At 48.7% G+C, this 26,478-nt stretch overlaps 1 protein-coding gene across 2 annotated transcripts in view; it reads right to left on the bottom strand.

Annotated features, from left to right (window-relative positions):
* SLC24A3 (solute carrier family 24 member 3) overlaps positions 1-26,478 on the bottom strand; it is a 428,436-nt gene that overhangs the window by 6,904 nt on the left and 395,054 nt on the right. For both annotated transcript variants that reach the window (XM_027559609.1, XM_027559608.1), the window contains 7 exons: positions 25,181-25,234; positions 19,282-19,415; positions 17,166-17,326; positions 16,134-16,398; positions 10,887-11,053; positions 7,563-7,677; positions 6,272-6,384 (listed from right to left, as the gene is read on the bottom strand). In XM_027559609.1, coding sequence (XP_027415410.1) covers positions 6,272-6,384; positions 7,563-7,677; positions 10,887-11,053; positions 16,134-16,398; positions 17,166-17,326; positions 19,282-19,415; positions 25,181-25,234 — 1,009 coding nt within the window. The remainder of the gene's footprint in view (positions 1-6,271; positions 6,385-7,562; positions 7,678-10,886; positions 11,054-16,133; positions 16,399-17,165; positions 17,327-19,281; positions 19,416-25,180; positions 25,235-26,478) is intronic.

Below are 26,478 nucleotides of genomic sequence, written 5' to 3' on the forward strand. Positions count from 1 at the left end.
TACACTCAATATGCCAGCAAATTTGGAAAACTCAGCAGTGGCCACAGGACTGGAAAAGGTCAGTTTTCATTCCAATCCCAAAGAAAGGCAATGCCAAAGAATGCTCAAACTACCGCACGATTGCACTCATCTCACATGCTAGCCAAGTAATGCTCAAAATTCTCCAAGCCAGGCTTCAACAGTACATGAACTGTGAACTTCCAGATGTTCAAGTTGGATTTAGAAAAGGCAGAGGAACCAGAGATCAAATTGCCAACATCTGTTGGATCATCAAAAAAGGAAGAGAGTTCCAGAAGAACATCTATTTCCACTTTATTGACTATGCCAAAGCTTTTGACTGTGTGGCTCACAACAAACTGTGGAAAATTCTTCAAGAGATGGGAATACCAGACCACCTGACCTGCCTCTTGAGAAATTTGTATGCAGGTCAAGAAGCAACAGTTAGAACTGAACATAGAACATCAGATTGGTTCCAAACTGGGAAAGGAGTACATCAAGGCTGTATATTGTCACCCTGCTTATTTAACTTATATGCAGAGTACATCATGAGAAATGCTGGACTGGATGAAGCACAAGCTGGAATCAAGATTGCCAGGAAAAATATCAAAAACCTCACATATGCAGATGACACCACCCTTATGACAGAAAGTGAAGAACTACAGAGCCTCTTGATGAAAGTGAAAGAGGAGAGTGAAAAAGTCGGCGTAAAGCTCAACATTCAGAAAATTAAGATCATGGCATCTGGTCCCATCACTTCAGGGCAAATAGATGGGGAAATAGTGGAAACAGTGGCAGACTTTATTTTTTGGGGAGCTCCAAAATCACTGCAAATGGTGACTGCAGCCATGAAATTAAAAGACACTTGCTCCCTGGAAGAAAAGTTATGAAAAGTGTATTAAAAAGCAGAGACATTACTTGCCAACAAAGATCTGTCTAGTCGAAGCTATGGTTTTTCCAATAGTCATGTATGGATGTGAGAGTTGGACTATAAAGAAAGCTGAGTGCCGAAGAATTGATGCTTTTGAACTGTGGTGTTGGAGAAGACTCTTGAAAGTCCCTTGGACAGCAAGGAGATCCAACCAGTCCATCCTAAAGGAGATCAGTCCTGAATATTCATTGGAAGGACTGATGCTGTAGCTGAAACTCCAATACTGTGGCTACCTGATGTGAAGAACTGACTCATTTGAAAAGACCCTGATGCTGGGAAAGATTGAAGGCAGGAGGAGAAGGGGACGACAGATGATGAGATGGTTGGATGGCATCACCGACTCGATGGACATGAGTTTGAGTAAGATCCAGGAGTTGGTGATGGACAGGGAAGCCTGGGATGCTGCAATCCATGGGGTCGCAAAGAGTCAGACTTGACTGAGCAACTGAACTGAACTGAACTAACCCTTTCCCCACACTACAGCTAGAATTCTCTTCCTCAAAGGATGGACAGTCATAGCAGCCCCTCCCTTGTCCCCACGAGCATGGCTCTCAGTGTCCTTGCCCACGTGGCCTCTCTGGGCTCCAGTTCACCCCTGCCACTCATCCCTGTCCCTCCCACACCCCCTCCCACACCCCAGGCAGAGGAACTGTCCTTTGGTCCTTCAGTGCCTGGAACATTCTCGTATCTTGGGGCTTCTACTAGCTGTTCCTTTGCTTAGAAAAAGCCTTTCACCTTCACCTGCTTCGCTTCTGATAATCTCAGTTTTTCAGGGTAAGGATCATTTCCTCACACGCATCCAGGTGCCCTGGCCCCTGCACACAGCGCCGTGTGCTGCCCTGAATGCTGCATGGCCAGCTCTCAGGAGGGCAGGGGTCACACTGTGCGGTCATGCCCTCCCAGCAGCTGGGGCCCCAGGAGCACAGGACAGTGTCTGTCTGGCTCACTGAGGCAGCCCCAGTGACGGCTACCAGCTCAGCACAGAGAAGGCAGTCAATTCGTGTCTGAGTAGAAGAGTGACCTGGACAGAGGTGTGGTGGGGAGAACTCCTCCAATCACTTCTTTTTACCTCCATGGATTCTGGAATAAGGTGGACTCTTGCTTGGAGAGAGGGAAAGACAGACTTCCTTGCTGCCCCTGTTCGCTGCTTCTTAGGGTTCTTTTACATTTCTAAGCCCCAGCTCAGAAATCTAGATTTTGCCCTAGCTGCCTGGAGCCTGCCTGGTGACTTTCTTAGTTTGGTGGGAGCAGGTGGGAGAGACTTATCACTGAAATGGAATAAGAAGTACTCATTTTCCAAACCGACTTTTAGAAACAGCTATTACTGGGGGCACTTAAGTAGCTAGCTGGCTTCTGAGCAAGACACAAGTACTGAGAAATGTCAAAATCTGTGCAACTGCCTTCCTTCCTTGCTGTCAGATGCCTGAACCTAATACTTTGCACAAAACAGCTGTCTCACTGGTAATTATCCAGTAATCATGACCTGGAAATCCATCTAGGCGAAATGGAAAAATGGCTTCAGAACTGAAGCAGCTCGCTTGCGAGGGTGGGGAAGCCATTAAATCCACACAAGCCACTGAGTACTGATATCAGAGAGACAGGAAGATGTCATGGGGTCACTGAAATGCTAACAGGTGGAGGCCCCTGACTGTCCTTTCAGAAGGAACACTCTCTCCTCGAAAAAGCTGGAGGCGGAGATGAGGGAAGACTAAACATTCAAGACCAATAAGCCTCTAAATTTGCTTTTCCATGAGCCTGAAATTAGCTCTCCAAGCAACTTCTGCATCTTGGCCTGAAGTTACACATGCCCCTACAGTGTGGCTGGGTGTGGGGGCTGGCCCAGAGGGCCCGATGGAAGCTGTGGAGGGACCAGGGCGTGGACAAATGGGTCATGGAAGGATCCAGAGTGGTTCCTCTGACACGCAGATGGAAACTGGGTAGACTCACCTCTTACTGCAGCTGCGGGCAGTGGCTGTTTGAGCTGCACCAATGCCTGTGGGATTTTACTCCTAACTTTTTCTGGATGTCTGAGAATCACCACCATGAATGTACATTATTTAACTGGGCTGAATTACAGCCACACTCTCAGGAGCTACTGATGTATGAGGAATGCTCATCCCTACAATTGAGGAAATAAAATGTATTCACTATTTAAACAAGGTAAATGTCCTGCTGCATGGATGGCAAACGCCAAGTGGACATGGTCTCACACTCAGGCTCTAGCAATAGGGAACCAGTGTGGGTTAATGACTGTCGGACAAAGTCGGTCTTGTTCCAGCCACATGTCAAGTGCTTGAATGTCTCATGGGACTAGTGGCTGACTGTATTCCACATTCCATGGCTGGAACATTTCCATCACTGCAGAAAGTTCAACTGGGCAGGCTCTGCTCCAGAGTTTTCCCTGATTAGAATTCTCTAGTTAAAGTTTCTCTAATTTTCTATGACTTGGAAGAAAAGCTATGACACACCTAGACAGCGTATTAAAAAGCAGAGACATCACTTTGCTGAGAAAGGTCCATATAGTCAAAGCTATGGTTTTTCCAGTAGTACATATGGATGTGAGAGCTGGACCATAAAGAAGCCTGAGCACTGAAGAACTGATGCTTTTGAACCGTGATGTTGAAGAAGACTCTTGAGAGTCCCTTGGACTGCAAGGAGATCAAACCAGTCAATCCTAAAGGAAATCAACCCTGAGTATTCATTGGAAGGACTGATGCTGAAACTCTGGCCACCTGATGTGAAGAGCCGACTCACTGGAAAAGACCCTGATGCTGGGAAAGATTGAAGACAGGAGGAGAAGGGGGCGACAGAGAATGAGATGGTTGGATGGCATCACTGACTTAAAGGGCATAAGTTTGAACTAGCTCTGGGAGATGGTGAAGGACAGGGAAGCCTGAAGTGCTGCAGTCCATGGGGTTGTGAAGAGTCAGACATGACTGAGTGACTGAATAACAACAACAACAAATTTTCTATGAAGATCATAAGTTACTTTTATAATCAGAAAAAAGGACTGAAAAAAGGAAAGTTTAATTTGTGGACTGTTGGAAAAACCCAGGAGATTATTTTGGGAATGGCAAAACAGAATCAAGGTGACTTGTATTGAAGGGAACTAGCGAGGCTTAAATGGAAAATACTGTTCTCAGTTGAAGTACAGAAAAGGATGTATACCCAGGGAGGCGGTCCATACGTGACCCAGGAAAAGGCGCTCAGAGGCTGGATGAGAGGGAGTGGAGGGGGCAGCTTGGGATGGCAGAGAGACAGACCCTACAATAGCGGGGCACTCGTGGACCGTGGCCGCTCTACAGCCCCAGTAAGAGGTTATCCTGCAGGTCCCTCCTGTCTGGACTCCACTCTCAACCTGGCACCCCGGACCACAGGACTCATTCATGTCTCCTCCCCTTCCTGAGTAGCCAGCTCCATAAATGACCTGGAGCCCCCTTACATGTAGGTGGGAATGTGTGATTTATGGGATAGAATATGAAAAGGAAAATGCATATAGATGTATAATTGAATCACTTTGCTGTACATCAGAAACTAACACTGTAAATCAACTATTGTCCAATAAAATAAATTAAAAAAAAAAACAATATAGGGAAAGATGAAAAAAAAAATCAACTCACACACAAAAAACCATTACCCTCTAATGGAGAATTGGGTAAAGGGCATAAAGAGATAATTATCTGAAGGAAGAATCTAAAAGGCCAATACATGTGAAAAAGAATGTTTAGTCTCTCTGGTAATTAAAGTAAGATTGACTGAAACACAGTTAAAAAACACAGTTAAAAAAAAAACTCATGCAGCTGAATTTCATAAAAGCCATCAAAAACATCATTATGTAAATCTATATATCTCATCAGTTTGAATGTCATCGTTTTTGATTAACTAAGAGTACCCACATGGTCTGCCCTGCATGGCATCTAGGCCACATGCCCCCAGGCTTGCTCTGCTCCACTTACTTGGGGCCCCTTCCTGTTCTCCAACAGGCCGAGTGCATGTCTGCCTCAGGGCCTTTGCACAGCTGTTCCTTTTGCCTGGAATGCTTTTGCTCTGCCCTGCCCCAGTTTCTCCATGATTGCCTCTTCTCTAGTTATTCAGACTTCGACTCACAGTCACCTCTTGTAAGGAGCTTTCCCAGACCCCCTCTGTCACCACATCACCTCCCAATTTCGCAGACAGCAGAGAAGAGATCTCAGCTCCTTAGGACACATAATGCTTCCTTCCAATGTCTTGTGCTTATCTTAACTCTCTGGTGAAATCTTCCTGCCAACAGGTAGATTCGCATGAACCAAACACGTATGGCCTTTCTCACCATGTGTTGAGAAATTTCAATGGACACACTCTCCCTACTTCAAACAGCTGCGAGGGAAGCAACTTGGAAACAACCATCATCTGATAAATGAGCCACGATATTTTCTTTGGAAAACACACTTAGCTACAACATATTACACAGACAGACTAAAGCATGCTCAGTGACAGGTTCAGAGAAGCACCAACACTGGGTTGGGTATGAATACCAGAGGCATCATCCTTTTTTTCCTCCCTGACACAGAGAGAAACCTCTAACTGCAGTTTCTCCCTCCATCTCTGGACAGTGTCTGGGACAGGAGTGCCCCTCAGCAGAGGGGGAACACTTTGGCAGGCTGGGAAAGAGCACTGACATCTAGCTGGAACTCCCAAGTCCCCATCTGCAAATCCACCTGGAGTCAGAGTTGGCTTGGTCTTGAGAAAGAGCGTGGGGCCGTCACTGCAGAGTGTGACGGTCACCAGATCCCTGGCAGAAACAGCATCATGTACTTTGTGTCTGTCCCTTCAGGAATAAAATATTTTGCGTGCAAAACAAATCTGCAGAGCAAGGGTTGGCGAATTAGGGCCTGCAGGCCAAACCTGGCCCCTCCGCTGTTTTTGCAGAGCCCATGAGTGAAGAAGGGTTTTTACATTTTTCATTGGTTGAAAAGTTTTGAAAAGAATCATACTGTGTCACGACATGTGAAAGTCATATGAAATTCAAATTTCAGCTTCTATACATAAAGTCGGACTGTAACCGCTACGTTTATTGACCCGCCATCACCTGTTGCTGCCTTCAGGCCAACACGGCAGAGCTGATGACGACTGTGATGGAGACCATCTAGGCCACGGGGCGTAAAGTAGTTACCATCTGACCCTTTCCCGAAGCTTGTAACAGCTCCGTCTGCTCTCGAGTCCTGAATGTCCCCACGTGGGCCTGACCTTGAGAAGACTTGGCCAGGAGAATTTGTTTCCTCTCAATGCGAGTGTTTCCACACCTCCTCTGCCCTGAGACATAGTCCCAGTGGCCGAGGTCACCAGGGAGAAAATTTCACTTACATAGGATCCGTAATCCACAGCCAGGGTTTGCAGTGCCCAGGGGAGACCGAGCCCAATGAGGATGTCAAAAACATTGCTCCCGATGGAGTTGGACACAGCCATGTCCCCCATGCCTGCAAGGACAAGAGGTCACTGGAGTGAGGAAGGTGGTCCCTGGGGGGTGCCCCGGCCCTTGAAGACTCTCTCCAGCCCCTGGTCTGACAGCCAGAGACCTGGTGGGCAGGTGGGCCAGCCCAGGTGCTCGGGTCTGTCCCGGACCATCCATCACTGTAGGATGATTCCAATTATAAAATAGTCATTGAATATGTATTTTCAATAAATAGAATGAAATATACATTCTATTGAACTGCTGAGCTTTACTTCAAATATGATCATTGGTTAAATGTAATTCAAAAAACTAAATCTGGTTGCAAAATTCTGAACCATTCTGTGGAAAGGAATAAACTCAACAGTCTATAAAGGGTTCATGAGCTCACTGACCCACACAGTTCAGTGTCATTACATTACCCATCTGCTCCACGCCGTATCCAAGTCTTCTAAATAACTGAGCACCATTAAGGAAAATAGTGTAACCAGTAGAATTTTGTGAGGACCGGTGGAGGACATTTTGCCAAGGGTGGCAGCCACACACTGTTTGCTGAAAACCAATCTCCTCCCGCACAAATCAGGTTCATAAACGAGAGTAGGTGCTGGAAGGAACGTGGCCATCTGGGGGGCTTCCACCCAGGGGTGGGTAGACTGTAATCTTGGTTTTGAGGGTGGAAGGGTCTGTCACACACTGAAGAGTAACGTCTGGCACTTAGTCTATGGGGTCCATCCTCTCTAAGCTCAGTTTCCTCATCCATGAAATGGGTATATGACTGCCCCTAATTCATAGAATTGTTAAATTAAGTAAGATCATGTGTACAAATTGCTCTGTTCAGTGTGGGGCTATCATCAGCAGATGTCAGCTATCACTGTATTTCTTACTATTTTTAATAATAGAAGCAATACAACCCTGGAGGGGATGAGGGGACACCCTAGTATACGAAAGGGTATATGGTATACCTATATAGGTATATAGTATATCTAGTATATAGAAAGGGTCTCTGCCTTGCTCGAGGGTGGATCTTCTGGCTTGTTTCCCTGTTATTCTGATGCCAGGAAGACTTCTGACCAGCCTGGCACTGAGGTGGGCAGTGCTCCTGCACAGCTGGGATGCGGTGCCCTGGTAACTGCCATGCAAACTCCCCCTAACCCCTAAGTAGGGAGGTCTGGCTTCCCTTCCCAGCCTTCCCCATGTGGGCCCCACCTTGTCTGGCCACAATGAGGCTGGCCATGCAGTCGGGCACGCTGGTTCCAGCTGCCAGGAAGGTGATCCCCATGATGACGTCAGGAATCCCCAGCGTGTAGCCGATGATCGTGACCTGGGAGCGGGGTGAGGGTGGGGGGGAAGGGAGGCAGGAAGAGGCAGTGAGCAGAGGGCCGATGCCAGCCCTGCCTGCCTGTCGACCCTGTCAGCAAAGCTGAAGAGTCTGCAATCTGGGCGGTCTAGGGGCAGCGTCTGCGTTCCATGTCAAAGACAGAGGGCCAGGAATGTCTCAGGAAACAGAGAGGTGGAGTTACAGAGCCCATGCTTTCCAACCAAGGACTGGCCTTTTTCACACCTTCCTTTGGGTGAGGCAGGCGGCCTGAGAGAAGAGAAACAGAGTTGCTGGAAAAAGGCAACAGCGGGACAGTTTTTGAACTCAGGATGTTCCTGGGGACCCAGAATGGATGGCTGCCATGCTGTGCTAGGAAATCCACTGTCCAAGTCTCAGGTTGGCTGCATGACGAGACTTTACAAGAGTTGGGAGGGGGCTGAATAACACCATCCAGTCCAGTAAGAAAAGCTGTCAGCTGCCGATTCCTTTCCTCCCTTCCTGGCAGCTTGGGAACATCATCTGTCCACATCACCCTCTGCTCCATGGTGGCTTGCTGCTGCTAAGTCTCTTCAGTTGTGTCCGACTCTGTGTGACCCCAGATACGGCAGCCCATCAAGCTCCCCCGTCCCTGGGATTCTCCAGGCAAGAACACTGGAGTGGGTTCCCATTTCCTTCTCCAATGCATCAAAGTGAAAAGTGAAAGTGAAGTCGCTCAGTCGTGTCCAACTCTCAGTGACCCCCCCGGACTGCAGCCTACCAGGCTCCTCCGTCCATGGGATTTTCCAGGCAAGAGCACCAGAGTGGGGTGCCACTGCCTTCTCCGCCACGGTGGCTTACATCTGCCTAGAACTCAGGCACTTTTAGTGTAACTTACTTAACTCTCACTACAACCCCAGGATACACCTACTGGTGTTATCTCCATTCTCCGAGTGGCCTTGGGGCATCCCCTGCACAGAGAGCAGGCCCGTGGGCATGGGCAGCACCTCTGTGTACACAGGGGGAGGGGTTAAGTCAACACCAGAGGCAGTGCTTCTGTTCTGCAAATGAGCTCATTCTGGCTCCCAGTTTTCAGATGGGCAAACTGGGAGGACAGCAGTGGGTGGGACGGAGTGACCAGGGGCGGGTGGCACGAGTGAGTGGAAAGAGACCCGTTCCGGGTGCCCTGGCCTCAGAAGAGGACAACATGCAGGAGCTAAACATTAGGTCATTGTGGGATGCGCCCTCCCTCACGTTCTATAAAACTGCAAGAAATGCAGACGGCATGTGGCCAGTATCCCACTCCTGCCAGCTCCTCCAGGATCCCTGCATGGGAGTCTGGCCTCCCCTCCAAAGGTTTGGGGGACGTTATTTAAATCTGCTAGGATGCCTGGCTTGGTCTCTTTCAAGCAGAGGCTGTGTGTCTCATTCCGTCCAGTGCTGGACTGGATTTGTGGTGGCCTCAGATTCTCTGCCTTCCATGCTCCAGGGAGGAAAGGGAGACACGGAAACACAGCAGTTTCTTGTGGCTGCTCTGGAGCCTTTTGTGCAATGGAGCGGCAAGCATCCTGCTCACCTGTGTTTTTCTGTTCTCACCCTCAGTAGGGTCCCTGCACGAATTGGTTTGGCTCCATGGGGCTTGAGCTGGGAAGAGGACCCTGTCCCCACTGTGCCTATGGTTACCATGGTTACAGCTGAGGCTGGCGTGCTGGGAAGCGATTCTCCAGGTCTCTGTACCAGGTCTCAAGGGTTTCTCCTGGTCTCCCCTCACTCCCGGCCCTTTCCCAGGGCTTCTCCGAACCTCCCCCAGAGTGGAAGGAGGCAAACAGAAAGAGGGCGAGCCTAAGATCTGTCAGCTACTTTGCATGTTAGTGGACTTCAGAGAAAAACCACTGGACACCTGGAGGTCAGGGATACCAATGCTATTCCCCAAAGTTGGCACCCAATGAAAAGGTCAAACAAAAATAGTAATGGACACAGCATGAGGGAGAAACCCCTGCCTATGCGATTTGGATTGAAAAAAGTATGCCTGTGATGTTGAAGGCAAGGGGTAATTATGAGTTAGTTATGTCAGGTTTCCACATTTGCTATTACCTCCAAAATAATCTTTTCAGAACTTTTTTTAGCTCTGAGTTTAATTCTCCAGCATTTATATTTCATCTCTACCCGATGCTCAAGCACAATTAGATGTACGTATGTCATGGTTTTTAATTTCTTCCCAATTCCAATTATAATGAATTAGGGCCACTCCCCAGTTAAAAACGAGCATCATGCATGGGCAATGAGTGCACTCTGGGTTTCCTAGGATGGCTTTAGGGCAGAAACGCTTTTGAGCGAAGGTCCCTCAATCAATGCCAACTCTTGAATCATTGTTTTAGCTTCATAAGGGACCCTTGAGCATTCACTTGGTTCAGTGACTTCATTTTCTGGTTGAAGAAACTGAGCTGAGATGGGGAGTGACTATGATGGATGGAGTGTCACTTCTCATACCTCCCACCTTGCCTCCAGGCTGGCTGCCTGTGACCCTGCAGGCCTTCCCACCAGAGCAGGTCAGGTGTATGTCCCCCACTCCACAAATACTTGGCAGATGGAGGCTGGGTGGAAATCTCAAGCCAAGGCCCCAGAAGGCCCCCATATTTGCCTTTTCCCTCCTGCATTCCTGTGACCCACTGTGAAAAGACATTCCCCAGGTAGCCACAGGTCCAAAGAAAATGGGCAAACACAGAGGAGACACGAACCCCACCTGCTGCCTGAACCAAAGGCAACCGCAATGGAGCTGAAAGCAGACTGATTAGCTGGTGCCCGGTAAGACCAGTCACCCACAGTCTCCCTGCCGACACATGAGCAGGAGGATAAGTTCTTTTGATTCTAAGCCACGGAATCTAGGGCTGGTTGTTACACAGTGTATGGCAGCAACAGCTGACTGATACAGTTACTGGGCTAAAACCTCTGCCCTGGCTCCCCTCTGGAGAGGGGAGTTTCCGCAAATTGAAGGACGATGTTGAGAAATTCCACTAGGTGGCGCTGTCTCCTGACCCCCACCTTAGACTCTGGGAAGACGTAGCTGCCTGTCCATGGGGAGAAGGACTGAGAGAGGGCTGGTGGTCTTTACCGCCCCTTCCCTGCCTCCACCCAGACCCCACACTCTTCCCTGCACCCCATTTGTATCCTGAGAATCCTCTGCATCCTTGAGTTTCTCTCTGAAGGGACCCAGCACCCTGGGGTCCTGGACTCACCATCCACACCATCATGTAGGAGAAGGCTGCGATCCACAGCGTGGACGAAGCGAAGGTCACCATAAACCACTTCTCCCAGCGGGGCTTGTTGCAGTTGGGGACGGTGAAGTACAAGACGAAGCTCAGGGGCCAGGTGAATGCCCACTTCACTGTTTCCAGTTTGCCAGCTGGGAGAACAACAAAGGCAAAACAAACCAATCAGTGAGGCGCATTTTCCCGCTCCATCCTCAGCATGAGCGTCCCCAGACATTAAGCCTGACTGTGGTGCTCCTTACCACAAAGACTCGAGTGCCTTTCCACCCACAAGACCAAGAGGAATATAAAGTGCCCACCTGCCGGTAGGCCTCAAAATGAAGGATGTGTCGCTTCTGAGGAATACAGAGCTGGGGGGGACGGTTTGGCAAATGCAGCCAGGTGGAAAAGGATGCGGAGGATTCTCAGGATACAAATGGGGTGCAGGGAAGAGTGTGGGGTCCGGGTGGAGGCAGGGGAGGGGCGGTAAAGACCACCAATCCCCTTCCAGTCCTTCTTCCCATGGACAGGCAGCGACATCTTCCCGGAGTCTAAGGGGGTCAGCAGACATAGCGCCACCTAGTGGAATTTCTCAACATCGTCCTTCAACTTGCGGAAAATTTGATGGACGATCTGAAAGCTCTCACGGTTGCCAAAGCATTGCTTGAGTGTTTATATCCCAAGCTGCTATGGATTTGCAAATTCATAATTGCTTCCTGGCTTTATCTGCCTGCTTATATGGACAAGATGATGGATCTGTTAGTGATGACCTGTCCTACCATCTCAGCTGCTGAGTGCCAGAGACAATGGTGACTATTTTACCAGGAGTTCTTGTAGCCTCAGATTCGAAAAACCCATTAGCTCTCCTTTGGCCATGACTACCATCCTGCTTAGTGACTAAATAACAACAACAACAAACCATCCTGCATTAAGTACTAACTCACCTCTGAAGAGAAATATCAACCAAGATCTGCAGAAAGGTCTCTGTGCATCCTTTCTGGTCAACTTCCCAGCCCCTACCACCACAGAGTTCTTTCTATTCTCCAACTTCAAATAAATAAAATCATACAGTATTTTGTTTGTTTGTTTCTACCTTCTTTTATTCAACATAATGCTTTCTGAGTTTCATCCCTGGGTTGGTAACTCATTCCTAATTGCTATGTAGTGTTCCAGCCTGTGAATACACTGTGGTGTGACTGCATTCTCCTGTGTCTGGGATTTGGGCTGTTGCCAGTTTTCAGGTATTACAACTAACGAGGCTGTAAGCTTTTCTGTGTGAATCTTTCTGTGGGCATGTTTTCATTTCTCTTGGGCAAAGACCCAGGAGTAGAAATGCTGAGTCACAGGGTGGGTGTTTTTTTTTTAACTTTATGAGAAACTGCTGAACTGTTTTCTAAAAAGGACTGTTCCAATTTGTATTCCCACCAGAGTTGAGGTATTTTTAAAATTACACTGTGAAAAGTGATGACTAAAATCTTTAACACAATTTATAATTGTATACTAGCATCCAGCACTTATTTCATACATCTTTCGCCAGTCTCCAAATATTTTCTTAAAATTGCAGTTAAGTTACATGATATCACTTTTGACTCCTGGTCTCCCTAGACTCACAAGGTGGTCTCTAGCGGGAGGAGAGGGGGCTTTCTTATCAGTCCCCATTCTGTCTGTTCTGTCTGAATCAAGTGCCTCAGTTATTTAAACTCCCTGAGCCTCAGTTTCCTCATCTCTGGAATGTTGACAGAGCAGCAGTCCATGGGGTCACAAAGAGTCAGACACAAGTGAAGCGACTTAGTACTCCCACATACAGACATACAGATACATACATCATGCATGTGCGCTGTGCTCAGTCACTTCAGTTGTGTCCGACTCTTTGCCTTCCTATGGCCTGTAGCCCGCCAGGCTCCTCTTGTAGGTGGAATTCTCCAGGCAAGAATACTGGAGTGGGTAAGCCATTCCTTTCTCCAGGGGATCTTCCTGATCCAGGGATCGAACCTGGGTCTTTGGCATTGCAGGAGGATTCTTTACCATCTGAGCCACTGGGTAAGTCCATTATATAATATACAGCATATTAAATATATATAAATATTTGTGTATTAATATGCAACATATCAGGCCTTCCCACGTGGCTCAGTGATAAAGAATTCGCCTGCTAATGCAGGAGATGTGGGTTTGATTCCTGGGTCGAGAAGATCTCCTGAGGAGGGAATGGCAACCCACTCCAGTATTCTTGTCTGGAGAGTCCATGGACAGAGAAGCCTGGTGGGCTATAGTTCATGGGTATATGAAAAGAGTTGAACATGACTAAAGATGCACACACAGATGCAGCATATTAAATATATACAGTATATAGAAAGCATGTTATATGCATGCATCACATCAATCATACATGTGCACATGCTATATATGTGCACACACACCTATATTCATGTACACACACATATGCTTGCATGTCCTATACTCCTCTATTTGTATACTCCCACACAATTATGTACTTGTTAATGATACACACTCCAGTCAAGCCTTAGTGGCAGAAACATGCAAATCCAGGTCCCTGCAAGATTCCCGTGGGAGGGAAACAGATCTTTACCCAGTGGCCAAAGTATCTTGGCCTGAGAGGACCCTCGAGTGCCCTCTGCTGGCCTGAGGGCCTCTGCTCGCTCATTGCTGTGAGGAGGCAGCCCTACCCAGGGGAGGCCCTGGCTGGACACTCAGTCCCCAGTCCTGGCCTTGAATGGTGTTTCTTAGCAGCTGGTGGAGCAGAACAGGGGCCCACACTCGGGCAAGCCCATTCTCACTTCAGAGGCAGAGCCAGGTGCTGACCTTGCTCCCTGGCGTGGCAGAGGAACCCTGAAGATGGCTGGGGGACCCCAGGCCCCAAGCCCATGCCACCCAGCAGTGGCCCACGGACCAGCAGCATCGGCATCACCTGGGGCCCCACCTGGATCACCCAAGTCAGAGCCCACCCCTGGTCAAGGATGCCCACATGAGAGGGGCTGGTGAGGAGGACTCAGGATCCCACTGACTGTCTCAGCAGCTCAGGGCCCTGTGGTGAAGCTGAGACCCCCAGAGGTGGCAGGACCACACAGAGCATCCGTTCTCCTTGTGAGCCTGTGCTTCCAAAGGATGGAGGGTGCCTGACGTGGGTGCTTGAGCCCACACCTGCAGCCATGGCTCCTAACGTGTGGGGAGACCCTATGGCCTCCACATGTGCACCCTAATCCTGGGGTAAGGGTGGGGAGCAGGAGTTCAGGATACCCTGAAACTTCACACGTAGGCCTGGCACGTACTGCGTCCAGGTGAGAAACAGGGAGCTCGTGACCCGAAGGGGGCCCTCGATCCCGCTGAGTGATGTGGTCTGTGCACTCTCACACCTCTGTCTCTGATGTCTTCCTGGAGGAGTGTGTATGGGATCCTGGGCCGTGGGGCCAACAGAGCACCCAGCCACTTAAAAACTCTTTCATCAGGGATGACGTCAGGCGAGTGAGAGTTCTTGGAGCGAGGTTACAGTGCCGACAGTGAGCTCTGCAAACAGGGGCTGGGGAGGGGGTGGAATTCCAGACACAGCCCCCAAGGTCTGTGCCCCGGTTTTCAGAGCCCGTGCAGAGGATGAACCACCGTCCCTGACTGCGCTACAGTGTGAAGCAGAGCTGGCCTCCAGATAGGCAGGTAATCACTGGAGCCCTTGGAAGCAGAGGAGGAGGCTAGAGCCATGAGCAGAGCGGGGAGGACCAGACAACACACACTGTTCGTTTGAAATGAGACGCCACGGGATGAAGAAGACGGGGGCCGTAGGGTAGGGAGCAGCCCCAGCCGACAGCCACGAGGAGCCACCAGGAACCCTGCCAGGAACCTGAGTGTGCCGGGGCTGCTGGGAAGGACCGCAGCCCTGGCCCCCTCATCACTGCCCCGAGAGCCTTGGAACCCCCAGCCAGGCAGTGCCAGACTTCTGACCCTAGAACGTGAGCTAGCCAATGAGTGTAAGCAGCAAGGCTTGTGCTCATTTGTTACAAAGCAAGGGAAAACGAGCATGAGGCCCTAGAGGGAAAAGTGGGGGGCCAGTCATTCCATCCTTAACATGTTTTTGTCCTGGTCGATAGAAAGGTTGCCAAGAAATGTCACCAAATGTGGCAAAATGGATAAAAAGCCAGGATACATTTTTACTAACAAGCCAGGATTTAACTTTGGGTGATTCGGGGTCTGGGAATCTGGGTGGTATTTTCTAGTTACTTTCGGTTGGCAGTTGACCAGGTTGAAATCTGAGGAGCCTTTCAGGGACCCCGTCGCCCCCTGAGCTTTACTGGCTGGACACAAAGAGGGGCCCCGAAGGACACTGCATCCGAAAGGAACACTCGACTGTGACGCTGCGCCCATGTCTCCTTGTTAAACGGCCTTTCAAGTGGATCCAGCACTTCTTCCTCAGAGCTGACAGCCCCCACTACTTCCAACGTTGCAGAGAAGACACACAGGCTAATTAAGCTTCACGTACTTGACAGTGAATACGAACTGGACCAGCGAACACTTTCTTGAAACAGAAACTTCTGGAAGGTCTGGCAGACAGGCAGAATTCTTTCGGTTTGGTCCACCCATTCCATTAATGGTGGGGCTGGAGGACAAGGCCGCTGGCTCAGCTGAGTCTTTACTGGAGGCAGCAGTTGGTGGACAAGGACACTGCCCTTGTGGCCGGGGTCCTGAGCGCTTACTAGCCTCTGCATGCACCCTGAACCGTCAAGAAACGGGGAGACCCTGGGCCAGCCCCTGAGGTGTGATTCGGGAGCTCTCTGCCCTAGTCTGCATCTCCTGAGGTGCCCACCCTGGAGACAGCAGGTCCTGGGACCTGGGCCCCCAAGGGCTGCCTCGTCAGGACAGTGCCCCCACCAACCGCGATGGGGTGGGTAATGGTGGGAAACCCCACCCCACAGCACCAAGCCGCCTGGCTGGCAGGGTCACGAACTTTCCTCTTTGGCACCACAGGGTCCAGAGGAACCACTGACAGGGAGCCTTCCTCCTCCAAAGGCCCACATTTCAACCAGGCCTGAAGGTCACCGTCTTGGTCATCGGATCTGCTGTGAAAGAATCTTACCCACTGTAAAGGTTAACACAATATAAATATTTCTACAGCCATACAGCCAGCCCTTGAATTTGGTATCAGAAAGGTCACGTGGTCAAGGGCATCAAGTCAGTGGCTTCAAAACAGCTCAGGACCGCAGCCCGCCCAGCCCTAGCAGGGGCTCTTACACGGGGGGTCGAAGGGTGTGTATGGCCCCTCCTCCTCCTCCTCGTCCTCCTCCTCCTCGTCGTTCTCGTTATTCTCGTTGTCCTCATTCTCGTTCTCCGTCTCGTCACCGGCCTCCACGACCTCGTCCCTCCGCGTCCCGCTCACGCCTCTGTCTGGGGCGCTGCTGGGCCCCGTCCCGTTCTCCACTGTGTGCTTAATCGGGATCTTGATGGCCACCTCGGATTCTCCGTTGGCATAAGCCCTGCTGTTTATCAGTCTCTGTCTCTGGAGAAGGAAAGGCACGTTCTAACACAGAATCCCTCCCTACCCCCCCCCAGAGGAGCTGTAGATCCTCTCACCCAGGACCCCGGCTGTCGGGATTTTCCCAGGCTGCTGGCAGGAGGTGCTTCCAGAAGACTCTGCAGACAGGTTCTAAGGGACTCCTTAAAGTAACAACCAACTCTAATAGACTTTCTGGGAAGAAGGATTACTCTTTCGTGACCCACTGGGACTTACAAATCCCTTTAGAGGAGAGTCCCCATGCCTCAAATGGGCACTGCTTTTCTACCAGGGTTTGACTGCCTGCACACTGGGTTGTTAATGCTCCTCTCCAGATGGTAGCACTTCCCTGGTCCATATGTGAGAAAGCCATAAAATGTATCGGGATTAGGATCAACAAGGCTGCCATTCCAGAGAAAGGCATCCCCAGGAAAATGTGGGTGAGACTCTGAAGTACCCTAAACTAAGGTAACCTTAATTTAACAACTACTTTCCTGCGAGTTCACATCCGGGGGCTTTATTCAGAGGGAAGATAATGAGAAGAAGGGACGGAAGAGTCTTTCTGTACAGCTGGGAGCTGGACTACATCTCTGGACACGTGGTGGGAAGAGCAAGGACAAGGATGCATAGCTGAGCAAGAATGTTGGGAAACAGCTGAGGGACATTATTGTGTAAAACACTGAGGCAGGCGCTTTTACCTGCAGACTAGGGAACGTCCTCCCTGCCCAGTTCCCCACCCCAGCCGTGGCAGATGGACTTGTTTTCTCAGATACCTCATTGATTAACATGCGACTGGCCATGGAGAGTCGGGTCTTGGGGGGGAAGTGGCTGGTGATCATGATTCGAAGACCAGCCTCAGAGAAAGAAAGCTGATGTGGGTAGGCTGACAGCAGCTCGTCTACCATGATCACTGATGCTTTGCGGTGGAAATTGGCTAGGAAAGTTAAAAACAAAATAAAGATAGCGTTGAGGCTAGGAGTGGGAAAGAGATATTCATTCATCTTCCTTCCCTCCCTTATCTTTCTTGCTCCCTCCCTTTCTCCTTTCTTCCCTCCTTTCCTTCTTTCCATACATCCATCCGCCAACCCACCAACCCTCCCACCCATCCACTCATCCATCCATCCACCCACCCACCCGTCTGTCCCGGAAAGGTTGTGATTAAACTTTGAAGAAGAGTCAACATCTGCTTTCCATGGGCTCATCTATACTTCCTTTGAAATGACTTAAAACAGTTTGAGTCCTTCTCTGACATAGTAAGAATGAATTATAACATAAGAGAATTTTCCTTTCTCCTCAAAGGATTCTTTTCCTGCCACTAATATCTGGGGCATAGGAAAGACCCCAACTGTCTTTAGTAACCCTTTATGCCCTTTTCAAATGTCAAGAGTGTTCACAGTAGGCTGTTAAAAGCTCCAGGACTGATGCTAGTCCAAGCAGAGGGCACGGTGTGGGATGCAGGGCAGACTGGGGTGGGGGGCGGGCAGCTGGCCAGCTTACAGAGGCTCAAGTCCAGAGGGTGCTTAGGGAAAATCCTGTGAAATGATCTGCTAGCAGGCCTGAAGAATACTTCCTCCATGGCCCAATCTCTTCCGTGTGGATATTGCAATGTGAGGACGCAGCTCACAGGTCACAGCCTCACTCCTGTTCTCCAGGCCACTAAACCATGAAATGATCTCTGGAAATACTGACTAATAGTAGGTAGCTCTCTTTGGTTCTCTAAGAGTATTCCTTTTATTGTTATAAACTACCCTGCAGAGAAGAAATGAAATGAAATCCTTATGTGGGATAGCGCTGAATACTCAAAAGTCTTTCGTTAAACATGAGTATAATTAGTGAGAAATTAGTATAGTATAATTAGTGAGAAAACTACATCAAAAAATTGATTTTCAAATTCTAATAATTACCCACAGATTTCAAACTGAGCTATGTACTTGGAAATAACCTATAGATTTTTCTTTTTCTTTTTTTCCCTTCCCTGAAAAGTAAGGAAATGGGACTGAGAAGAAATAAACCCACACATTTCAATAGGAAAGTTAAAAAAAAAGTTAAATGAAAACTGAAACACATTCTAGGCAAAAGTAAATGATAATTTTCCATGTTCCTTTAAGAAAGAATATTATTAAGAGCATTGTATTATTTCTCTTGGAATAGCAACTGCTTACTAAGCATCTCCTGAATATCAGAATTTGGGGGAGTGATTGAGTGACTAACACTTTCACACTTTTAGGGCTTCCCTGGTGTCCAGATGGTAAAGAATCTGCCTGCAATGCAGGAGACCCAGGTCTGATCTCTGGGTCAAGAAGAGCCCTGGGAGGAAGGCATGGCAACCCACTCCAGTATCCTTGCCCAGAGAATTCCATGGACAGAGGAGCCTGGCGGGCTACAGTCCAGGGGGTCACCAAGAATGAGACACGAATGAGTGACTTCACTTTCCCTTTCTTTTCTATGTTATTTTGCAGGTGGGAAACTGAGGTAATATAGCCTGAAAGTGAATTCGGATATAAATATACACTAATAACAACTATCATTAATGGAGTATTTTATATACTTTATCTCCTTAACTTGCTATAAAAATTATCCTCCTTTTACAGAAGAGAAAATTGAGGCTCAGAGAGGTTAAGTAACTTGCTCCAAGGTCACACAGCCAGAATGGGAGACAGTCAGCACCTTGACACCCCTGGCGTCTCCTTTACTATCTTGTTTCTCTGTTATCAACCTCAGCACGTTTGGTCCAAGAACTTCCACAGCTTCCAGAGACCGCCCATCACCAGGATATTCCCGGACACAGCCAATGGGAGGGAGTGGGGGCGGTGCTCCCCGGGCAGGCACGCCCTGTGGGGCCGGCGGCACCCGGCGCAGCCCCGCAGTGGGGCACGGCCCCAGGGTTACCTCTCTTGAGTAGCACCACGGTTGCGTCGCAGTTGCCGCTGTCGTCCATTTCGGCGTTGTTGGCCAAGCCATTGACCATGTTTCCGGCCCCTTTGGTCTTCCTCTCGAAGCACTGGTGTATGCAGGCGTTGTATCTGGACACGGCCGGGAGCAGAAAGAGCCCATCAGCACTGCCGTTCCTCCCTCCTGGGCTCCTGGCTCCCCAAAGCTCCCCAAAGCTCCCTCAGCCTGGACACGGGTGAGAGACCCGGTGCCTCAGGTTAATATGGTTACTGTTTTATCATCCTGTTTTCCCCAGAATATTCAGCCCATTTCCCCAACTTGAGGATATATGGTAAGTGAAAATAAAACCAACTTCAGACAGATAAATAGGGACACACTGCTTTCTCTGCAGTCTTTCATGTCAGTGGGGGAGCTCTGGGATTGAGTTCCCTTACTCATGATCTATGTATGGATGTAAGAGTTGGTCCATAAAGAAAGCTGAGCACTGAAGAATTGATGCTTTTCAATTGTGGTGTTCGGGAAGACTCTTGAGAGTCCCTTGGACAGAAAGGAGATCCAACCAGTCCATCCTAAAGCAAATCAGTCCTGAATATTCATTGGAAGGACTGATGCTGAAGCTGAAGCTCCAATACTTTGACCACCTCATGTGAAGAGCCGACTCATTGGAAAAGACCCTGATGCTGGAGAAGATTGAAGGCGGGAAGAGAAGGGAATGACAGAGGATGAGATGGTTGGATAGCATCACCGACTCAATGGACGTGAGTTTGAGCAAGCTCTGGGAGATGGAGATGGACAGGAAAGCCTGGCGTCCTGCAGTCTATGGGGTCACAGAGTTAGACATGACTGAGCTACTGAACAACACCTCGTGGTCCATGCATGGAAGGGCTGTGATGAGACTCAGAGGGATGAGCAAAGACTCCCTCCTCTGGGCCGTGTCCCCAGGGCCTTTGCTATCAGGGCCATGCTGGGTGGAGGAAGGTCAAGGTGTCACATCCATCTGTCCTGCTAGCATCACAGTCCATGTGCACTGGCGGGCTGGCTGCCGAAGTCTCTGTCTGCCTTTGGTTTCCTGAGGTCACAAGCTGGGATCCTGGGAAAGTCTGTCACTGTTGTGCCATAATTCCAGGTCTGTGGGGCTCTTGGCTTTATGACAAAATTCTGGGCTGTGTTTCTTCAGAATGACTGAGGGAAAGAATCAAAACCCTGTGTGGAGTTTCTCCCATGTGTGTTGGAAGGAAGGCAGCTTAGTCAAGTTCCTGGGATGCTCTGGCAGGCACTGTCCTGGTCCCTTTATCATTGGTATTAGAAGACTCCCATGGAGGAATCCTAGGAAACTCAGGGGCAAAGACAGCCAGCGGGCAGCGTCTCCAGGGCACTGTGGCCCTCGCTGCTTTTTCCACTAAGAGACTTAAAGGTCCTGATGGCTTACTGACCATGGGAAAACCCACTGAGGGGTCCCACCAGCTTGGTCCCTGGCCTCCCACAGAACAGCACCCAAGCATTAGATTCTAAATCCAGCTCACGTGCCACTCAAGCTGAGTTCCCCCTCCTCTTCTTCATCCCTTTTCCTGCTACAGACATGAGGCCCCTTGGGGGTCCCTTCCCACTGCATCCTCTGTTCTTAGTGCAGCTCTGGGTGGTGGGCCTGCCATGGAGATACAGGTGGGGGATCCTCTACGGCTGGGCCCCTTCCTGTTCACCCTGGGAGCCTGAGGTGCTTCCTACAGGCCTGAGGGAGAAGAGAAAGCTAGTCTATAGGGACAGTGGCAGCCATGGAAAGGGCAGTGGGCAGGCCCACTCTCAGGGTTTATAATCTCAGGGCTTGCAAGGAATAGAATGAGAACATGACTATTCTGCAACATGATGAAATGATGGAGCCAGATATTGAGGATCAGCAGCTGCCAAGATAACATAGTGATCCAGGCGTCTGTTGGTGTGACTCTCCACCACTCTGGACACAGTCTAACCTGAATGGGATCAACGACTGACATGGAGGGATACAGGGGCTGGAGGAACAGGTCACACTACCCCGCAGATGTAATCAACAATGTCTTAACTGTGGGAAACTCTGCAGAGCCATCAATCAGATTTCATTCAAGACTAAATTGCAAGGAAAAAAAAAAGGGGGAATTTATAAACTCAAAGAGATCTAGAATATGGAGCAACCAAGAGTGATGAGTGGAATTTATTTGGATTCTGCTTTTTAAACTATTCATGACATTTATGAGACCGAAGGAACTGTAAAAAATGATATTTATGAGACTGTTGAGAATTTGAACATTGGATACTGAATCATATTAAAGAATTAGCATTCATTTTAGGTATGATCATGATAGTGTGGCTGGGTTAAAAATGAGTCTTTTTAGAGACAAGTACTGACATTTGGGTAGATGAAATGGTATGATGTCCGGGACTTGACGGGGATTCCCAGGTGGTGCTAGTGGTAAAGAACCTGCCTACCAATGCAGGAGACATAAGAGATGTGGGTTCAATCCCTGGGTTGGGAAGGTCCCCTGGAGGAGGGCCTGCAATCCACTCTTGTATTCCTGCCTGGAGAACCCATGGACAGAGGAGCCTGGCGGGCTACGGTGCATAGGGTTGAGAAGAGTTGGACATGACTGAAGGGACTTAGCAGGCAAGTTGGGGTTTCAGATCATGTGGAGGGAGTGATACAGCTGGCAGTGTGGGTGCAAGTCAATAGTGGGGCAACTCGTGGAGAGCACATGGGGTGTGTCATGCTATTCTGCTGACTGCTCTGCAGGCCAGCATTCTTCATGGCATGGTCTCCTCATCCTCTGTCCCCCCTCCTGGAGGAGCTCCAGGGAGAGGCACTGTTTCTGTCATCTTGACTTAGAATCCACTTTCCCCCCCAGAAATACTGACTCTCCAGGGGGTTTGCTTTAAAAGTTCACAACTGTGTGTTGTGTACGTACTTGGATTTGGATGATAGGATACTAATGCTATGTATTGCATCATTATGAGCACTTTCGTGGAACTGGATATCAGTTAATTAACTATTCTATCACATCCCATCCTTACAAACAGCCTTTCAGGTAGAAAGCATCATTCCTTCTGTTCCTAGAAGCAAAAACTGAGATTCAAAATACCAGAACCACCTGGCTCAGTTCTGCAGCCAGGGCTGCAAGGGAGGCACTTGATCTTAACAACAAGCCCACACTGCCTCATCTGGGAACCAAATCCCAGTGAAATGACCCAGAAGGACAGAAATCAATCCTCGCCAAGGTCAGGTATGCTTCAGGCTCCCTTAAGGTTTCTACCTGCTGGGCCAAACCAGAATTGCTTTTTGACCTTCAGACAGAATGTTTAAAAATCATTTTAAAGCAATCCATCCAGGAGGCAGCTGACAATTCTAATACAGGCTGTTTTCAATGGCTGCTGCTGTTTTATATTTTTAATTGAATGTTTTAAATTTTGTGCTTGCACCCCAAAGCTGCTTTATTGTGAAGCATGCAATTTTATAAATCAGATTTTATAAAACCCAATGATTAAAGCCTCTGATTACTGAGGGGGATGGCAAAAGAGCAGAGATTTCAATTTAGAACTTGGGACCAGAATTTATGCAGAAAATTTCACGAGCGCAGTAGCTGCCTTTCCCCTTTATTTGTATCCTGCTGGTCTGAACAGCTGGGAAGTTGGTAATGCTGACGCATCAGCAGAAACACACCTCATTAGCTTTCACATTGGACTTGGCTTGGGGTAGGGAAATTGTTCAGTGTGTTTTCTTCATGTCCACATGCCCTGCCTGCAACTCACAGATGTTATGATGGCTCAGTAGAGGGGTGTGGTGCTTATGGAGTGCATGCTAGCAAAATTCTTCAATCTTCCTTCTTTTTAGATAAAAAGAACTTTCTGAAGGCCTCCTTATTCTTGTACAGCCCTTAGTGAATTCAGTATGGGACATGCTTTCATCTAAATTCAGATTTTAAAACCCAAGATCCATGTTCGGCTTATAGCAGACACTCAGTCAGTTCTTCTGGAATAATTGATGAATCCACCTTTTCAAAAGGGGAGATGAGAGCTCTTGACTCACTGGGGTCTCAAAGCACCAAATGTTAAAAAAAAATAAAACAAACACATGAAATAAAAAATGCTGAAAGAAGACGTGTATTATTGAGGCTTTCTGACGGTGGCATGGATTCCCTGATAGTTTTGCTCTTTGAGAGAAAGAGAAATAAGTTGGCTGCTCCTGTCTTTAAAGGCATTTCCTTGGAGTCTAGAAACTATGGAAAGCCTTTGGGCCAACTCGGCTTTTTTATGGGAGCTGATGCACTGAGGTGTGTGATTTGTGGGAAAAGCACCTGGTTTTGTCATCTTAACTGTGATGTCAGTTACCATCATGGCAATTCCACATCAGGATAACTTTGGGTGAGGTTCTAGTCTTGAAATAGTCTCGTTCAGTCACAAGATCCAGATGCTGGGTCCACGCTGAACATGGACAGTTCCTGAGGTGGAAACTGGGCATCATATTGGGTGGGATGGTGGCAGATGGCTCACAGCCTACCCCGGCCATGGGTCAAGCCAGCTCCTGCCTTCACTGTTCCTGTGACATTGGCCAACGGCCACACTGATTTCTCCCGACAGGGTTCTCAGCCACCAGAAGTAATTTTTGTTAGGCCTCAACAGCAAAGAAAACTTGACGTGTCAGTGGCAGACTGCTACTGGATGCATCCACATCAGCAATTTCTGGCAGCAGTCAGACAAAAGGAACTTTTGCCAACAAAGGTCCGTCTAGTCAAAGTTATGTTTTTTTCAGTAGTCATGTATGATGTGAGAGCTGGACTATAAAGAAAGTTGAGCACTGAAGAATTGATGCTTTTGAATTGTGGTGTTGGAGAAAACTCTTGAGAGTCCCTTGGACTGCAAGAAGATCCAACCAGTCAATCCTAAAGGAAATCAGTCCTGAATATTCATTGGAAGGACTGATGCTGAAGCTGAAACTCCAATACTCTGGCCACCTGATTCGAAGAACTGACTCACTAGAAAAGACCCTGATGCTGGGAAAGATTGAAGGACAGAGGAGAAGGGGACGACAGAGGACGAGATGGTTGGATGGCATCACCGACTCGATGGACATGAGTTTGAGCAAGCTCTGGGAGTTGGTGATGGACAGGGAAGCCTGGCGTGCTGCAGTCCATGGGGTCACAAAGAGTCGGACACAAAGAGTGGTCTCCTGTCCTCCCCCTAGAGGAGGCGGTCACTCCTGCAGTCACATGGGCTGGGGAGAGGATGGGCTAATTCGAAGCAATGCAATTGCTTCCGTGGGGGCAGGTGGCTGCAGCACAGAGTATCTCTGCACTGTTTACAAACTCCTCATCTCAATGGTCCTTGTCAAAAAAGATGACCCAGCAGGTTTCTGACCACAGTGCTTACATCTTACGTTAGAACATGGGAAGCATCAGCAACGTAACTCCTGATACAAGTGGTAATCTGCCCAGACTCCATGGGGAAAAAGAATGCATGATCTGGTGGTCTAAAACATGTCCACAAGTAATTGACTCTCCTCTCTCGGAAAGGCAAGGAGTGAAGACCAGACTGACTCTTTTCTAACGAATAGAACATGGCAGAAGGGACAGTGTGTGACTTGTGAGGCTGGATCATAGAAGGTGTTGCTAGGTCCTTCGTGCCCTCTCTTGAATCACCTGCTCTGTGGGAAGCCAGCTCCCGGGTATGGGGACACTGGAACAGTCCTAAGGAGAAGCCTATATGGGAAGTTTTGCCACCTTTCTTATTATGAAAGCGAACAAAGAAACAGTCAAAAACTAGGCTGCCAGGTCCTGAAGAGGGGCAAGGGCAATGTCCCTCTGTCCACATCATCACATAACGCTGAGTGCAGGAAACAGTTTGGGGAGAGAAACTGAGAAGGGATCTTACTCACTTCATGATGACAATGTAGATGAGATACATCAGCACGAGGACCAAAGACTCCCACCTGTGGACAAGCCAAGAATGGTTAGTTAGCGGAAGCCACCAAGACGCACGTGCCACACCCCAGACTCCCTTAGACGCGTGCGTGATGCGAACAACAACTAAACCTGCCAAGCACGGTAAGGATGAGGTAGACGCGAAAGCCACACACACACAGTTCCTGATCTATACACACGTCCTAGGCAGTGCCCAGCTTTCGAGGATTTCTTCCTTCCTCCACTTAAAAGGAGAATGCTTCCTCTTCTCTGTTATTTGCTCACTCCAAAGAGTGCTTTGAGCACAGCAAGACTTCTGTCATATTGCTGAATATAAGACTGCATGTATTAAGTCTGACCACAGCTTAATCATTCACTAAAACAATTCAGATACAAACGGCAACCTGGAGGAATTGACAGGAGCAACCAAGGGACTGTTGGCTTCATTGGAGTAAGGCCTGTTAGATTCATTAGATAGTGGGAGATGGAGACAGAGAAGGAGAGAGGGGAGGGAGGGAGAAGACAGACAGACAGATACACACACCTGGGTCAGGGAAGGTGCTGTCAGAAAGGATAAGAATGAATAAGTGGGAGAATGGTCAAGGGAAAAATAATGAAACCTCTGGAATGTACCTTGAACTTTTGATACTTTGAATGCTTCCTCTAGTTTCTTGATTTTAGTAACTTCCAGTTAGAAAACAAGGAACCTGATTTCTAGGTTCCTCTTCAGGTGTAGAATTTAACTAGTCAATTGAGAGCATCATTTTTGCTTCAAGAAAAGGTTCATGAGGGATGGTCTATGGAGAAATTTTAGGTTATGGCTTTCCTGTGCTTTTTCAAGTTCCATGTCTAGAAACTGATCCCGGAGAAATATGTGGTCAAACATGAAAAGGACACACACACAGGTTCCTGCCGCAGTGCTGTTTTAGAAGAATGCAGTGTTGGAGAGAAGCAGTCAGCCGACGAGGTGGGCTCTGAGTTATGGTGAGTAAGGCCTCGCCATGGGCCACCACCATGGGTCAAGAATGATTCTGCAGATACTGTATGAGGCTATTATAGACACAGTGCTGGTGATGCTGGTGATGCTGCTGAAAGAAGTTGGGGGTCCAAACCACCTAAAGTCTCCAGAAGGAGGCTAAGGACTGACACGGACTTGCCAGGAACCTGCTCTCACTTCCTCCTATGCAGTTTTCACGAGCAAGGCCAGGGAGATGAGAGGGGACTCCTTCTAAGACCAACAGATGGGAAACCACCTGTGAATCTCCTTGCTTCA

The sequence above is a fragment of the Bos indicus x Bos taurus genome, chromosome 13, assembly GCF_003369695.1.
Source record: "Bos indicus x Bos taurus breed Angus x Brahman F1 hybrid chromosome 13, Bos_hybrid_MaternalHap_v2.0, whole genome shotgun sequence".
NCBI classification, from domain to species: Eukaryota; Metazoa; Chordata; class Mammalia; order Artiodactyla; family Bovidae; genus Bos; species Bos indicus x Bos taurus.